The sequence below is a fragment of the Vicia villosa genome, linkage group LG1, assembly GCF_029867415.1.
Source record: "Vicia villosa cultivar HV-30 ecotype Madison, WI linkage group LG1, Vvil1.0, whole genome shotgun sequence".
NCBI lineage: Eukaryota > Viridiplantae > Streptophyta > Magnoliopsida > Fabales > Fabaceae > Vicia > Vicia villosa.
Window position 1 is genome coordinate 83,904,974 of NC_081180.1, and position 13,807 is coordinate 83,918,780.

The 13,807-nt window shown below is 33.9% G+C and overlaps 1 protein-coding gene and 3 non-coding genes across 4 annotated transcripts; 1 reads left to right on the forward strand and 3 right to left on the reverse strand.

Annotated features, from left to right (window-relative positions):
* Positions 1–2,233: 2,233 nt before the first annotated feature.
* Positions 2,234–5,810, forward strand: LOC131611026 (nucleobase-ascorbate transporter 4). The gene is made up of 14 exons (XM_058883153.1): positions 2,234–2,605; positions 2,698–2,795; positions 2,893–3,069; positions 3,231–3,331; positions 3,421–3,496; positions 3,590–3,649; positions 3,735–3,913; positions 3,989–4,085; positions 4,295–4,381; positions 4,470–4,528; positions 4,681–4,772; positions 4,887–4,964; positions 5,139–5,299; positions 5,392–5,810. Exons 1-14 carry the CDS (start codon positions 2,449–2,451, stop codon positions 5,608–5,610), a joined length of 1,641 nt encoding a protein of 546 aa, XP_058739136.1. The 5' UTR covers positions 2,234–2,448; the 3' UTR covers positions 5,611–5,810.
* A 3,574-nt stretch (positions 5,811–9,384) lies between these two features.
* Positions 9,385–9,456, reverse strand: TRNAP-UGG (transfer RNA proline (anticodon UGG)). Its single transcript has one exon. It is a non-coding gene; the product is annotated as a tRNA-Pro (tRNA).
* A 1,989-nt stretch (positions 9,457–11,445) lies between these two features.
* Positions 11,446–11,517, reverse strand: TRNAP-UGG (transfer RNA proline (anticodon UGG)). Its single transcript has one exon. It is a non-coding gene; the product is annotated as a tRNA-Pro (tRNA).
* Positions 11,518–13,072: 1,555 nt separating this feature from the next.
* TRNAP-UGG (transfer RNA proline (anticodon UGG)) lies at positions 13,073–13,144 on the reverse strand. Its single transcript has one exon. It is a non-coding gene; the product is annotated as a tRNA-Pro (tRNA).
* Positions 13,145–13,807: the final 663 nt, after the last annotated feature.

Here is a 13,807-nt window from a genome sequence, read left to right on the forward strand (position 1 = left end):
AAGCACAGCACCGTTAGAGACTGTATCTCTAAAGGAGCTGTAAGAGTGGATCATGTACGCACTGATGAAAACTTAGCAGATCCTTTAACGAAAGGATTAGCTAGAGAGAAAGTCCATAATACATCCAAAAAGATGGGACTAATGCCTATATAGAAATGAGTTGCTCGTGATAGTAACTCGACCTAAATGACTGGAGATCCCAAGAAATAGGTTCAATGGGTAATAACAAGTTGTGACTAATATGTAGCGATCATGCTAGAGTAAATATGAGAAGCATGAATCCTGAAGTAATAAGAGGATGAGATAATAGAAACTCTTAATGAGATCTATACTCTGTATGAGGGAGTACCTAGGCTACAAGAGTACTCTTGATAGACTCACTTATGTGATTGTGGAATTGAGGCCGGTTCCTATGGAATTTCGAGGCAGAATTCCTAGAGCCTTCACTAAACCGGGATACACGTGCAGGGCCATTAAAAGCACGGGCTATTAAGAATACACCTTAAGAAAAGGTTGTGTGCGGGTTTGATGTCTGAGATAGAGTTCAAGACAATAGTGTCACTCTTGTTAAATCGGAATCCTACTTGCTACGCAAAGGTTCAAGTCCTAGGCACCTTTGCTTATGCACAATCTTAGAAACTTTTTGACGTTACTTTTAACCTTTAAATTCAAGTGGGGGATTGTTGGAAACTTAACGTGAATTGAAAGGGTCATCCTATTTTTATGGGAGTTAATTTTAGTGGAATTAATTATTAATATTAATTAATTATTAATTATTAATATTAATTAATTATTAATTAATAATGAGTCACTCATCAAAACCTAGTTTTGACTAAGTAACTTCCTCCCACTATTTTCTCTCCACTCTCCCACTAATTTCTCACCACTTAGTTGAATCATTTACTTATAAATATGATTCTTAAGCTTTTTAGTAATGTGCGCTAGATTTCTAAATTTTGGAATCTCTCTTCTCCCTCTCTATTCTCTTCATCTCAAAATAATTTCTTTCTTCTTTATTTTTCGAGTGGCCTTGTGTGCCATAAACGACTGAAATTGTTTAAGATATTACGAATGGTTTTTTAAACCATCTCTGAAGGTGTATCACTTCGACCGATTCTCACAAGTGCAAGTGACAATCGTAATTCCAGAGCGAGCTGTTTTATCCTGGAGGCGTCGTGTGTATTTTCGAGCTGCTTTGCATAATTTTGGCAGTACCACAAAACGCCTTAAAGAAAGCGACCTAGTCCGCGACTCAGCCGATAATTTTCTCTGTGGAAAATTTTTTTAAAACCGAAAAAACAACCGTATCTCTTTTTCTCATTTTAATATATGAAATTTATAATTAAAAAAAGAGGTTAAAGGTAGTGCACTGACAGTGTAAAAAAGTTTTACACTGTCATCCAATAGAAACAAATCGTTTTGCCATGTCATATAAGTTTTTTTAAAATTACAGTCTGACTTGTCCTGATTCATGGTCGTGATTGGTTGACACTGTAAAACTTTTTTACACTGTCAGTGCATTACCCATTTTCTCTTAAAAAAAATCAAACTTTCCATATCTCAATGCAAATTGATAATAGTGTTAATAAATAATATATTTTAAAAGACAGTAATAAATATATTTGATGTAAAAAAAATTATACTTTAGAACAAATAAATGATTTTAAAGAATTTTATAAGACAAAACTCATTAAAATACTCCGGCCTTGCTTATAATAAAAAGACATCAAAATATTTTGTCCTTACTTATAAATAGCATTTGATATCATTACTTCAAAAGTATCCATTTTAAATCATCTTATCACTAAAATTAGTATAAAGTTTTTTTTTAAAAAAAGTTATACGTAATCGAATAGATAATAACTACTAAAAACTCTTACACACAATCGTAAATATCAAAATTCCAATATAGTGATGACCTTCAACTTATGAATATTGGTTTCTCCCGATTAAACTAGAATTCGGAGACCTCATAAACTCATTTTCAATCCATGAGGAACAAATGAAATTACAAAAATGAAAGTTCACACATGATGCAAAAATCATGAACAATAGAAATGATGACATTATTCAACGTTTGGTATTCCAACCATTGTACAAATTACCACTCATCCAACAAACAAAACAACAACGTAGGATTAAGGATTATTAAGGAGAATACACAAAAGACAAAAAAAAATAGTATTAGGAGTACCAACCAAAGAAAATGACACACTTCACCAAAATGATCGTTGTTGCATCCACAAATACAATCCTCGTTATAGAGTCACAACGTTGCTGCCTACTCTACTCATCATTTCCACTCTTTCTCTCTCTATGAACGTTCCATTTTGGAAAAATAGTACACAATACTGCTTTTTATTCTTTGCTCTATATTAAGAAACATTGCTATATAGAAGAAAAACCGAGTGAACCACAAACAAAGAGAAACAGAAAGAGAGAGATACAATGGCAGCAGGTGAAGGCGGTGGTGGTGGTGGTGGTGGTGGTGGAGGAGGAGGTGGAGGTGGTGGAGGAGGAGGAAAAGTTGATGTGTTTCAACCACATCCTGTCAAGGATCAACTTCCTGGTGTTGATTACTGTGTTACAAGCTCACCTTCATGGCGTGAGTAATCTTTTGTTAAAACCCATTTTTCATTTAAGATAAAGTTTCTACCTTTGCTATAATTTCAATGGTTTCATTACATTTGCTTGCAGCTGAAGGGATTTTACTTGCGTTTCAACACTACCTTGTTATGCTTGGAACCATTGTCATTGTTTCGACTATACTTGTTCCTTTGATGGGTGGTGGCGATGTAATCAACTGTTTTTTTTTTTTTTTGAAATTTTCTTGATGATTGTTTTTGGTTATTTTGATTTGAACTTGAGTTTTTGTTTTGAGGGAAACTGTAGGTGGAAAAAGCTCGAATGATACAAACACTACTGTTTGTTGGAGGCATTAAGACATTGTTGCAGACTTGGTTTGGAACAAGGCTTCCTGTGGTTGTAGGAGCATCGTTTTCTTTTCTCATTCCTGCTATTTCTGTGGCTCTTTCAACTAGAATGAGTGTGTTCCCTGATCCTCATGAGGTTTGTGTCATCATGTTGTTTTGTTACCATAGAAATGCTTGTTTTGTTTACTTCTATTCATAGATTGTTTACTTAGAAATGGATGGTTTTGATTAGCTTGAAGAATAATGTTTGTGCATGTCACTGATGTTGGTTGATTGATTCTTGGTTTAATTTTTCAGAGGTTTAAACGTTCCATGAGAGCCATACAAGGGGCTTTGATTATTGCTTCTTTTGTTCAAATCATGATTGGCTTTTTCGGATTCTGGGGGATTTTCGCAAGGTAGAATATGAACATGATATTTGATTATGTCTTTTGATTATAACTGTGCATTTGGCTTCTTTGATCAATGTTGCTGATTGATATTGCAGGTTTCTAAGCCCTCTCAGCGCGGTTCCTCTTGTCACTCTAACCAGCCTAGGATTCTTTGTCCTATGGTTTCCAAGAGTATACACATTGCACTTTTCTTTTGGTTTTTGTTGATAAATCTCTTTAATCTAATGATCATTGTTTAACAAACATATTCTTTGATTTCTATAGTTGGCAGATTGTGTTGAGATTGGTCTTCCTGCATTGGTGATTCTGGTTATCCTGTCTCAAGTATGTTACTTTTCTTTTGTCATTTTGAAATAGCTCAAAGTGTTAAATTGATCGTTCATCTTTCGTTAAACGAATGTCCTTGCAGTACATTCCACAAAAGATGAGATCAAGAGGAGTCGACCGCGTTGCAATCATAGTCACAATTGGAATTGCATGGCTATTTGCTGAAATTCTGACCGCGGGTGGTGCATATAATAAAAGACCACAATTGACTCAATTTAGTTGCCGTACTGACCGATCCGGGTTGATCACTGCAGCTCGTTGGTCAGTCCTTAATAGCTTTGCACCTCTTACAATGGATAGTATCGATTTTAATTAGGTTTTTGTACATCTGTGCAGGATAAGTATCCCGTATCCGTTGCAATGGGGAACCCCGTCTTTCAATGCTGGTGATATTTTCGCAATGATTGCTGCTTCTCTTGTTGCCATTGTAGAGGTTTGCCTCAATCTTTTCTTTTTTTAAATGTAGACTAATTTTTGTGCGGATAGTTGTTTTATATTTTTAGATATATCGATCACAAAAGCTAGTCGCGACAATATTTTCTATATGGCAATGTGTGTCATGATCAATATGGCACTGTGTTCTTGACATTCTTACAAAAGTTCTATGTGAACTATCACGTTCTTTTGAACTTCTTGGAACAGTCAACTGGGACATTCATTGCAGCGTCGAGATTTGGCAGTGCAACACCTGTTCCGCCTTCTGTGCTTAGCCGTGGCGTTGGCTGGCTGGTACTGTCATTATTTTACAATAACATATATAAGTGAATTTATTACTTGTTGAAAATTATACTAATGTGTTGAAGATTGATGATTTCAGGGTATTGGCACTTTCGTGGATGGCATTTTTGGCGCGGCAACTGGATCCGCTGCATCAGTGTACATTTTGTTACCCTTAAAATATCCTCTCACTAACTATTTCCAAATAAATTTTTAGACCGTGTTCTTGATTGTCATGAAGTGTTTTTACTATCTCTTGTTGAGTATATTAATAAAAATTTCTAATTGTTTTTCTTTTTCTTGGACTAAAGCCAAAATGCAGGACTGTTGGGTCTAACACGAGTCGGGAGTCGAAGAGTCATTCAATTATCAGCTGGATTTATGTTTTTCTTTTCTATATTTGGTATTACATTTTAATTTTGTCCCCTTCTGCGAATTTCCAAGCATTCTGAAATAACCATAACATTGTTCATTATTGTTTGTACATATGTGCCTAATGTTTATATGCTTCTGTCAGGTAAATTTGGAGCAGTGATTGCCGCAATACCATTGCCAATAGTAGCAGCTGTTTATTGCGTTCTCTTTGCCTTCGTTGGTATGTATGATCAATTTGTTATCGCTAATTTCATATCAAAAAGTGATTCTTTCAATGAAACCATGTAAAATGTATTTACAATACCAGTTTCATGCATTGCATTGCATTGTTTTGTTCGTTTAAAATGTCGAATCCTTTCTGATTTGAATGTAATGTTTCTTCTGTGATGAACAGCATCAGCTGGACTTAGTTTTCTGCAATTCTGCAACCTAAACAGCAACCGATCAATGTTCATCGTCGGCTTATCTCTCTTCATCGGTTTATCCATTCCACAATATTTCAACGAATATCTAGCCCTATCTGGACACGGCCCGGTTCACACTGGCTCCACTTCGGTACGTAAACATCTTACTAGAAAAACTTCCTCATGCTAGCCTATTAATAATCCCATCTTTGATTCTGATTAGAATTTTGTGATAAAACACAGTTCAACAATATAGTGCAAGTGATTTTCTCATCTCCAGCAACTGTGGCAATTATAGTTGCTTACTTATTGGATTCGACTATGAACCGCGCACACGCCTCAACTCGCCGAGACAGTGGGAGACACTGGTGGGAGAAATTCAGGAACTTCAATCAAGATATCAGAAGTGAAGAGTTCTATGCCTTGCCTTTCAAACTTAGCAGCTATTTCCCTTCATATTAAGTGCAGCACTCTTCTATTTAAAAGAACAATATTTTCTTGACAAATTGATGTCTAAATCATCATAGTACCTTACCTAGTATAGTATATCTAGCCAAATAGTATGTGCAGAAAAGGGACAAATTATAGCAACACTTGTAGGAAGTGCCATTAAAAGTTATATTCTATTTGCATATTACTTATTATATTATTATTCTTAAATTTGGTTGAGAAAATTTTCATAGAAACTTTTGTTATACTTAATGCTGCATCAACTCATATGATACCTTATTTTAACAAGAACTCGAAAGTTTCCAAAGTCTTTAAACAATATTTTAATTAACTACTATGAAGATTGATGAATCATATGGAAAACTTGCAAACAAACTCAATGGGTTGGTTTGCATGTTCACTTCTTTGATTAGAGAGCAGTTGTGAACCGCTTGATTGAAAAAGGGAGAGGTGACTTAAGGCACAAGCAATAAAGACAAGAGTCATTTAGGCTTTAAATTTTTTTATTTGACAAAGAGAAAGAAACTTTTAAATAAAAAGTTATGTTAGCAATGTTACTATTAATTAAGACAAACTTATTTAAAGTTGTTCTGTCAAAAAAAAAACTTATTTAAAGTTGTTTGTGAGTTTAGTTTGTAAATTGTATGAGTTTATTGTCTAAAAATGAAAGCCCTGTTTGGGTTGTTTTATTTGGATTTTTCTACAAATATAATAATAAGTTTATTTGAGAATCTATGAAAATAGTTTATGATATTTTTTTAAAAATTTTAACACGCAAAAAAAAAAGATAAAACGATTATTTTATAACTTAATTAAACGAATCTCCCTTAATTTTTTTTTAAAGTTCTCTTTTTAAAAAATTATTTTTAAAAAATTTGTATCAAATCTACTCATATTCGATAAGGAGAATAATATCTTATTTTGACTTAGAGAAAAATAAAATAAAATTTTGAACAAAATAGAAGTGAAACATGAAAAAAATATTTTTTCTACAAAGATTTTTTTCTTCTTATAATAAGAGAAATGAAAGTTGATTTTACCGGTTGATCAAAACTAGAATGTGAGCCAGAGACATCACACTGTTGGTGATGAGAAGAAAGGGGGTGTACCTGCAAGGCACTACGACGATCATGTAGGAGCACAAATACGTTTTAGTGTTTCAAGGGTTTAAAATTGTGTTATTTGACCCTCTCAAATGAGAGGGTGGTCCATGTTTTGGGCTAGATTGTGGATCTAGGTTCAAAACACATGACTGCCAGGATTTTAGGAGTATATTTAGGAATCTTGGGAGGCTGTCCGAAACTAGCCGTTGGTCGAGCAGAGAGGCATTTCTGGTCGGCAAAGATGTCCAGCGAGCAGAGGGTCATCTATCCTCGACGGAGAGGGATGCCCTGCTGTTGGCGCAAATGTAGGTCTGGCCGAGGGAAGCGATCCTCGGGCCAGAGGGAGGTAAGTCCTCGACAGAGGGGCACGAGAAGAAGTGCTTCTTTTGCCCTTAGACGATTGGGTCAAGGCTATTGAGTTATTTTGGATGCAAAAATGGATTGAGCCATGTCTAATCATTGGGTCAGTCCAGAACAAAAGTTATGAAATTTTGTCAATTTAATTTATGTAGTAGTTTACGCAAACAACACTAGTTGAATAGTTTCTCTGAGACTGGTCAGAAAAAATTTCTCTAAAAGTGGTTAGAAAGAGTCAGAGTAAATGAATTTTTGTAAGGGTTAATACTTATTCTCCCCCTGTCATATGGACGCTTTTTGAAAAATCCCCTAAAAAAAAGAGTTACATGAATTCCCCTAACTTTTAAACATTCTTATTTTTTACCTCCATCACATCCCGTCTGCCATGTTGGCACAAAAATAGTTGAAGTGGGAGTTAAACCCATGTCTTTCACATTACAAGTTGCAACACCCCACCACTAGGCCAATTGATTTGTTTGTTATTTAGCAATGTAAAAGACATGGCTTCAACTCTCACATTTGAATCTTCAAATAATTTAAAAGACATGGTTTCAACTCCCACATATGATAATCAATCTACTATCAATATTGCGAAGAACCGCTGCATAACAAAACATGTTGAGATTGACCTTGATTTTATTAAAGAAAATATTGAAAATGATACTATATCACTTCAATATACTCCTACAAGTTTGCAGACTGCAAACATTCTCACCAAAGAAGTGCTAGGAAAAACGTTTGACAAATCTTATATTTAAGTTGAGATTGTTCAACATCTACAACCTAACTTGATGGAAAGTGAAAATATGCCACAATAATGCTGATTATTTAACATTATTTAATTCTTAGAATAAAGGAGAATTGACAATTATATATTACGTCATTATTTGTTTTCAGTTTTTATTTTCTTTGATATTGAAATATTGTATTTTCTTTTCTGTTTCTTTGATTAAGGGAGGCTGTGTGAAATTCCCTATTAAAATCCTTATAATACTTTTGTTCTAAAGATATGATAATACAAAATTTATATTCTCTGAATTTCTGTTATTTAAGAACATTGACATACAAACTATATATTTATATTAGTTCAAATAACATTAACATATAATAGTATAAAATAACATATATCAATTACGTCCAGAATATATAAAACAATAATAGAAAAAGTAAGTTACAGGAAACAACGTAATTTAAAAAAAATAAACTTGCAACAAATTTTTTAAATCTCTGGTATTCTACCTAGCGACCGACTAATCAAACTTACACTTAATACAAGAAGAATCAGAATTAAAATAAACAGCAGAACTGTTGGAAAATACATAGACAACTTCTTATAAACCAATAATGTTTAACAGAATTGATGCGCTGCTAATGGAATCCATACAATTTTCATTCTCCTACCTCATACACTAAAGATACTAAATTTTATCCATTTCTAAGTCTTAATGTTTCTCCTGCCAAAGTATCTTTTTTGCTTTGGTTCTTGGAGTTACATTCCAGCCTTTCACCAGAGGATAGTTTCACAAGTTCTTGAAAATGATCAGAAGAATCATTAGTGATTTTATTGTCAGCATTTTCATTCCCTTGATCAATTTATATTGTTTGGCCAAAAAGCACAAACTGGTTCGGCTTTGCATGGTCCAGTTTCTGTGATGGTGAGCACAAAACACTAACTACTCGCACCCTAAGCGAGAATCATACCACTAGACCAAATGCCCATTTTTGAGGGAGCATGGTTATCTGAGATCTATGTCTTGTTTGCTGTTGAAATTGTCTATGTATACCACATGGTCTGTTTCTAAGACCAACATGTTTTTCAGCTAACACCAATACATGCAGTCTCAACTCAACAAGCCATTCACATGCAGTCTCTCTGTTAATTGTTATTTAACTACTAGTACTACACAATAGTATATACATAAGTCAAACTTGACAGCTTCTGGATCTTAAGAAATTAAAAATACAAAAACCGCTGCTTATTAGTATTTAATTTAACTAACCAAATAAGTCAATCTTGCCAGCTTTCAGATTTTCAATACTAAATAAAAAACAATAAGCTTATTTGTATTTAACTAAAATGTTGAAAATCAAAACTACTAACCTTCAAAAAGGGGCATTCCGAGAATCGAACTCGGGACCTCTCGCACCCAAAGCGAGAATCATACCACTAGACCAAATGCAAAAACCGCTGCTTATTAGTATTTAATTTAACTAACCAAATAAGTCAATCTTGCCAGCTTTCAGATTTTCAATACTAAATAAAAAACAATAAGCTTATTTGTATTTAACTAAAATGTTGAAAATCAAAACTACTAACCTTCAAAAAGGGGCATTCCGAGAATCAAACTCGGGACCTCTCGCACCCAAAGCGAGAATCATACCACTAGACCAAATGCCCTGATATGAAAAATTTCAGATTGTAAATAAGTGAGTTGGCACAATTGTTTTAGGGGAGAAGTTGAAGTACATACCTCTAATTTTCACCCCCAAACTCATTACTATACAAGTGGATGACAAGATTTATTTCTAATATCTACATCCAATAGGATCTCATTAGGTATTCTGATCAAGACTAGCAAAAAAAACAGTGAAATCAACATATTATCAACATTTCAAGAAAGGTGAGGATTTTGGTTGACAAAGAGAGCATCTCTTAACTTCATAGATGACAAGCTAGTCTGAGAATTAATCTCAACAGTTCAAGAAACTCTCAAGTATTATGTGGAAGTAGGGGACGGACACAAAAGCAGTTGCCACAGGGAATTTAAGGGAGTCAATATGCAGTTGCAGAATTTTCTGGTTCAACAGAATTTTTCATGGCTGAACTGGTACAGACAGCGGTTGTGTTATAAGTGGCACGGTTGGTTCGATAGTTTGAGGGAGATCATAGCTAGTTTCAAGGAATCTGTTGATGGAAGTTGGAGGAACCGCGACAGTAATAGTATTGAGAGAATCAACAATGGCTGAATTAGCTACCTCATTCAAACCAGAAAAATTCTTACCTATAATTGAGCTAGAGGAAGCCCAGTTATTCTAAGCCTGATTTAAAATCAGAATACCATCAAATCTACATGAAGGAAGAACAATAAAGGAACGTTAATTGAAGTTTCTTATGGTTAACATGTGTTCAGGGAAATTAGTGATCATTTTTACCTTAAATAACATTAATTCACCTAAGGAGTTACAATCTATTTTGAGCAGTGTTACTTTGGAAGTCCTACATTGCTCTCAACTGGTAAGGTAGGAGAATGCTTATATGGAATTTATAGTTTTACTCCATACATATTCAAACCACCTAATTCGATATTTAACCACGCTACAATAGGCGCTAGTTTCCTTCCCCAACTCTCTTTAATGCTATAATTCCTAATCCTATTTTATTTTTGTTTTTGGTTAGAGATCCTTTCTCTTCTCATATTCACTCCGCCAAAGCAGCATCCTCATGGACCTCATTCCTGCTAACCAGAGTATTTAACTGCTGGCTTTTTACAACCAGCACTTTATTTCATATAACAACACAATTTTTTCACATTATTATAAAACAAAATTATTAGTCAATTGTGATTGCAAAAGGAAGAGTTGGTCATGTTAGGACATAAGTTTGGCTACTAATACATTACTAGTTTACAGCAATAGAGAGTTAAATAATGAGCGAAAACAAATTTAAATGGAAAATTAATAGAATTAAGTTGTCGAAACAAACATCTTTACCGTTTACACTTCAAATTTTCTACATCAAACCTGGTTTCTTTCGATCTTCATATAGAATCTAACAGATTAATTCCCAATGATACATAACCTCAATTGGAAGCACCTCTTTTATGTATTAATCAAAATATTTCCTTCTTTTCTTGTAACACCTGCATTACTAATTTCTTTTAGCAGAATACAAAAATGACTGTTACTCAAACTATAATATCCTGCATGTGTTGTTATCATCTATTTGGCTTCATAAACAATGTTTTTAAAATAGAGTAATGAAAAATTCATTCTGAAGCTCACATGAAAGTTGAACTTACTCAGGTATTTCCACCAACAAAATACTATTTGTTTAATGAGAGTAGTAAACAATGGTGAATAACAAATATTTGAGTGTACACATCAGATTAAATTTGATGTGGCAAAAAATAGAATACTTGGCATATTGATAGATGAGATGTGATGCTATAATACTGCAATTCTGTTTTAATAAAATAGATAAATGGATTCATGTATCAAAGAGCATTCACATGCAGTCCCTAAAGCCTAATTATTAATAAACCAGAAAACAAGTCAAGCTTGACAGATTCTATATCTCAAACAAATATGAAAATAAATCTGTTGCTTATTCATATTGAGTTAAGCAATTAACAAGGGCAAACTTCCACAACTTCAAAACAATAAAAAGGGGGCATTCCGAGAATCGAACTCGGGACCTCTCGCACCCAAAGCGAGAATCATACCACTAGACCAAATGCCCTCATATGAAAATTTCTAGTTTGTAAATAACTTAGTTGGGACAATTGTTTTAGGGGGAAAATTTGAAGTACATACCTCTTATTTTCACCACATCTCATAACTAAACAAGAGGATGATAAGAATTATTTGTAATATCCATATCCAATAGGATCTCATTATGTATTCTGATCAAGATTGAAGCAAAAAAAAAACATTGAAATCAAAATGTTATCACCATCGAGTACTATAGATCTTTGGTGTAATAAATAAATGCCATATGCAAATCAAACTATACATCAGAAACCTCTGTGATACCAAAAACATATTGCGACGGATCAAGAACAAGACTATAGGATCTTTAGGAGGGGAAGTTGACACTAAGAAGTGAAAATGTGTACCATAATGACAGATGTGGACTATCCTATCAGACCCAAAAGTATCGTAACCTTGTAGAGAGCCAAAATTGTTGGCACGTAAAGGGAGAATTGTAATTATTTAGGAAGACCCAAAAGTTTAAACAAGAGTAAGAGTTGCACTGGACGCGCAAGATCGTGAAGGATGTCATTCATATGGAAGTCAAAGTTGACTGAAGTGGAAGAGAAGAGAAGTAGACTCGAGATTGTTTGTTGACCCCAACTAGTGTATGTTCTAGTTATGAGGGATTATTTTTAGTGTATACTTGTAAGGATTTGAATAAACAACTCTGTTTATACATAACTTCATATGTTTTTAGATTGATATTTTCGGTTGTTAGTGATTCAGTCTGTTTGGACACGGTGAGACAAAAAGTATTCCAAACTGAACTGGTCTAATTAAAGTAATAGCAGATAGATGGTAAAATGTAAAAAAAAAAAAAATTGATATGTTAGAGTGCATACTTAATCTGCAACTTACAATTTCTACACACTTAGTGTGTGTGATTTTGTTACTATGTTGCTTAGAACACAAAATATGAGTGATTCTGATTAGATTGATTCAAGCAATTGTTACTTCATCAATATCTCATTGATGCCAACAGCAACCAGCTGCTAAGTACACGCTGGTTCTGTGTCTTCTTATGATACTGAGACCACTGGATTAAGCTATCATGGTTTTCTAAGTAAGGCATCAAAAAGAGTCACCGACATTGATTTGGCACAAGTACTAAATACTTGAATCCTTAAACTATTTGATTGAGGATTAGATTCTTAATCAGTGTATTTAGAAAAATAATTAATAGAAGAGGCCAACTTCTTAAATGATCTCATACTTAGGAAGTTACAGACAAGGATACTTTGGTTTATGCCACCAAAAAAAGTATCAAAGAGAGTCTACACATAACATTTATGATATGATGATTCTGGTATTAATTTTGGATTTATCCTTAAAGATAAAGTTTGATAAACTATTGCAACAGACTTCTATAACAACCACGGCATTCATGTGCAGTCTCTTTAATGTTAATTGTTATTTAACAACTAGTACTACACAGACACACCAGTAAGTCAAACTTGACAGCTTCCAGATCTTAAAAAAAAAATGATGCTTATTAGTATTTGACTAAACTATTGAAAAACTAAACTCCTAACCTTCAAAATGGGGCATTCCGAGAATCGAACTCGGGACCTCTCGCACCCAAAGCGAGAATCATACCACTAGACCAAATGCCCTGATGTGAAAAGTTTTAGTAGTTAAATAAGTTAGCTGAGACAATTGTTTTAGGGGAAAATTTGAAGTACATTCCTCTTATTTTCCCCTTATGTCATCACTAAACATCAAAATAGCTATCCAATAAGATCTCATTATGTAATCTGATCAAGACTGAAGCAAAAAAAAAAAAAAAACATTGAAATTGAAATCAAATTGCAATCAACGTCGAATATTATAGTTCTTTCGTTTTGAATAAATAGGTACAATATGGAAATCTGTTGCGAACCCGAAAAACCGCAACTTACAGAATATTAAAGAAATGGATAAAAATGCACAAATATGAAAATATTGTATTATTTCTGAAACTGAAAGGTAAATGCAAGAGGATGAATATCCTAATGCACACAGAGCTAGGCTCCTACAGAGGCAAGAAGCCAACTGTCCATAACAAACTATAATCTTCCATAATGATCTCACACTCCCTCGCCTCACTCTATATACTACTAAGAGGCATAACAAACTTGCCAACTAAGCAGCCTACCCCACTCATTATTTACCAAATAACCTCACCATACTATTTATTACAATAATAGCCCTTTTCCTATATCTCTTGTACTCAGGTCTCTATCAAAATCAAACTATACATCAGAAACCACTTGGATGAAGCATGGCAAACTCAACAA

Excerpts from the sequence above, each read along its gene's own strand:
- LOC131611026 (XM_058883153.1), top strand. The coding sequence starts at position 2,449 with ATGGCAGCAGGTGAAGGCGGTGGTGGTGGTGGTGGTGGTGGTGGAGGA. Across the intron at positions 2,606-2,697 it reads TACAAGCTCACCTTCATGGC|CTGAAGGGATTTTACTTGCG; the intron begins GTGAGTAATCTT and ends ATTTGCTTGCAG. Across the intron at positions 5,300-5,391 it reads TTCACACTGGCTCCACTTCG|TTCAACAATATAGTGCAAGT; the intron begins GTACGTAAACAT and ends GATAAAACACAG.